At 50.0% G+C, this 2,834-nt stretch overlaps 1 protein-coding gene across 1 annotated transcript; it reads right to left on the bottom strand.

Moving 5' to 3' along the window:
- Positions 1-2,075: 2,075 nt before the first annotated feature.
- On the bottom strand, positions 2,076-2,555 carry LOC124690172 (FCS-Like Zinc finger 3-like). Its single transcript, XM_047223598.1, has 2 exons — positions 2,329-2,555; positions 2,076-2,220 (listed from the first exon to the last, which is right to left on the bottom strand). The coding sequence occupies exons 1-2, from the start codon at positions 2,553-2,555 to the stop codon at positions 2,076-2,078; spliced, it is 372 nt and encodes a 123-aa protein (XP_047079554.1).
- Positions 2,556-2,834: the final 279 nt, after the last annotated feature.

The following is a 2,834-nucleotide window of genomic DNA, read 5'->3' as shown; positions in this document are numbered from 1 at the left end:
TTGTTGGAAGTGACGAGATGGAGTTCGAAAGCCTATATGCGATGAACTCAGATTTAAGTTGTCGGTGCTCGTGCTTGGCATCTTTTCCATCCATCCTCATTCCTCGGCACATGTGAGTTGATACACAACTAGATATGTGCCAATCGGGACCTCCCTTCAATGGTCTTGCACGCACAACCCAAGGGCATCCATCCTCCTCACATTTAACTGTGTAACGTTGCTTGACGTCCGAGTGAACCACCTTGTACGGACGATGATGCTTCACCGAGTACTCCTTAAGCCAATGCTTCAACTCCAACAATGTTGAGAACTTTATTCGGAAGCAATCCCATTCATCGCGTGATTATCATCACGGTGAGAAATAGGCCTCGGTCCAAGCACTACACCCATACCGCCATCAACTATGGCTTCATCCGCAAGACTAAGATCACGAAACAAGGGTACCCGATGATCTCGTCCCAATACCTTCTCGTGGGATTCCGCCTCCTTGGCCGTGAATCCCTCTTCATCAATTTCTTCATCGGGACCATCATCATCCGAGTCTGATGCATAGCATCGACTATACGGGAGCTCACGGTCCATATTCTCTTGGATATAATACTTATCCAAATCTCCAACATTGTTCTCGTGAAGCTCAACCTCATTCCCATCTTCTTCCTCCTCATCATTTGCCTCATGATTACAACGAGGCTCGCTTATTTCCTCTTGGTTCAAAGGTTGATGAATCGTACCATTCAACGGGGAGGCAAGCCGGTTCAAGTCCAAGTGCAAAGCTGTATCAACCTTTTTGGTGGCGAACAACTCAAGAGCCTTATCTAGTGATTCTGCCACCACCTCCTTGTATGCAACCCAACGTTGCTCCGAGTTGATACGCATTGTCTTCCAACGAACATGCATTCCAAACCCCGCATTATGTCTTCCCTCCAACTCAACTACATAACTCGGGTCCATCCAATTCAAATCAATCCTAACTTGTTCCAAGACCTCTCGCATAATTAGGGCTACGCTCGAACACCAAGTCAACCTCATCCGGGTCCGGGTCAATGTTTCCTTTCAAAAAAGAGTCCTTGTCCACATGATGAACATGGACAATTCTCGCCATCCCTAAAATATACAAACATAACAACAAACCGCTTTATATACACCAAGCCAACATTAATCCTAACCCTAATCATAACACACCATAAAAAAACATAACAATAGCACTAACCCTAACCTACCAATCTTAAGCAAAATGCATCATATACACCATAGGAACCCAAAATAGGCCAAAACAACTACACATTTCATAACATTTGGGTCAATTCATATATCTAGGGATTCCAAGATTGCGACATGTGCAACAACAAAAACAAGAATCCAATAGGTCAAAAACAAGAGAAATGAGGGAGAGCACCTCTAGAAACTTGGAGGGTTCGAAATCCACGGAGAAATGGCTCATATCTGTGAAGTTTGGGTGGGGATTAGAAGAGGGGGAGAGAAAACCCTAGCAGCCGCCGCCACTCCTCTCAACCAGAAAAGGGACGAAGTGGCCGGGTTGGGCGGGCCTGGGCGGCCTTATGCGTCCGGCAGTGCCGCGCCACCGGCGCCGGCGTTGCACGTGTACGTGCCGCGCCCTCGCCCGGGGCGTTGCACTACCGCGCACCGGGGCCCGCCAGGCCACGCTGGCACGCCTGCCGCGCCGGGCCGGAGGGCGTGGCACAGACGGATGCAACGCCGTGCTTGCAGGCGCGGCACGCGAGGGTTATTTCTGCGAAATACTTTCGCCGATGGTCCATTTTTGACAATCCTTTCGCCCAAGGGTTATTTTTGTCGAATTTGCCTCTCCCTGTAGATTCATATACAGCAATTTTCCGCCTCCAAGCAAGAGCTGGATTCCAATAGGGGTTAGCCGGCTCCATCGATCTTGCATGCATGCCAGCCGGTTCGTCGGATCATACAATTTACCACCGATGAAGCTGGAGATCACACGCCTCAATTTAGATAGGCGGCGCCATTATGCGTACACGCAAAATTCTGAATAGTTTAAATGCTAGAGGTATTTGGTGTGTAAGCTATTGAATCGATCGATGCTTCTACCGAGCCCAGACGGGCACTCTGTGCGTGTTCTTCTGCTGCTCCCTCGTCGCGGCCGCTGACTGGTTGGATCTCTTCTCCGCCACCTCGTCAGAGTTGATCTGCTGCTGCCGGCACTCCTCGCTGCAGAACGGGGTGTCACCTCTGCACGCGCAGATTAATCAAGAACCACGTTTAGATGCCACCATGATCACAGGCCAGATTGTCATCTTCTAATACAAGATAAAAATGTGTATTGGTCCGGCTGCTTACCTGTACATGAAGATATCTCTGTTTGCGGCAAGTATGCGCGCGCACCGGAAGCAGGTGTCGAGGTAGTGGGGGCGAAGTTCACCGGCGTCGTTGTCGCGGGATGACGACGTACGGCGGGGCCTCGGCGACGGCGAGCACCGCTTGCGGGAGGAGTGCACGATTCGGAAGCTTGTGCTGATTAAGGGGGTTGCCTCCAAGGTGGTGGGGAAGTAGTAGTAGTCCTCCATTTCCTGGTACGGTAGCTTTCTGCTTGATTGGTTGGAGGAAGGACGATGGAGTTTACCGGGAGGGAGAGCGCGGGATATAAAGGAGGCAGGGAAAGGGTGCGTTTTTCGTTCTGGACCCTTTGTTTCCCGCGGGATCGCGCTGTGGTCCTGAAGTACGCCTGCATTTTTAGCCGTACTCGTATAGTCTAGTACATTGAAATATACACTACTAGTAGTCTAGTACGCTGCATGAGGAGTATAAAACACCCATATTCACTGATACAGTGTAAATTCCCTTAT

This window comes from Lolium rigidum, chromosome 2, assembly GCF_022539505.1.
Source record: "Lolium rigidum isolate FL_2022 chromosome 2, APGP_CSIRO_Lrig_0.1, whole genome shotgun sequence".
NCBI lineage: Eukaryota > Viridiplantae > Streptophyta > Magnoliopsida > Poales > Poaceae > Lolium > Lolium rigidum.
This window is presented reverse-complemented; position numbering and strand designations above follow the sequence as displayed.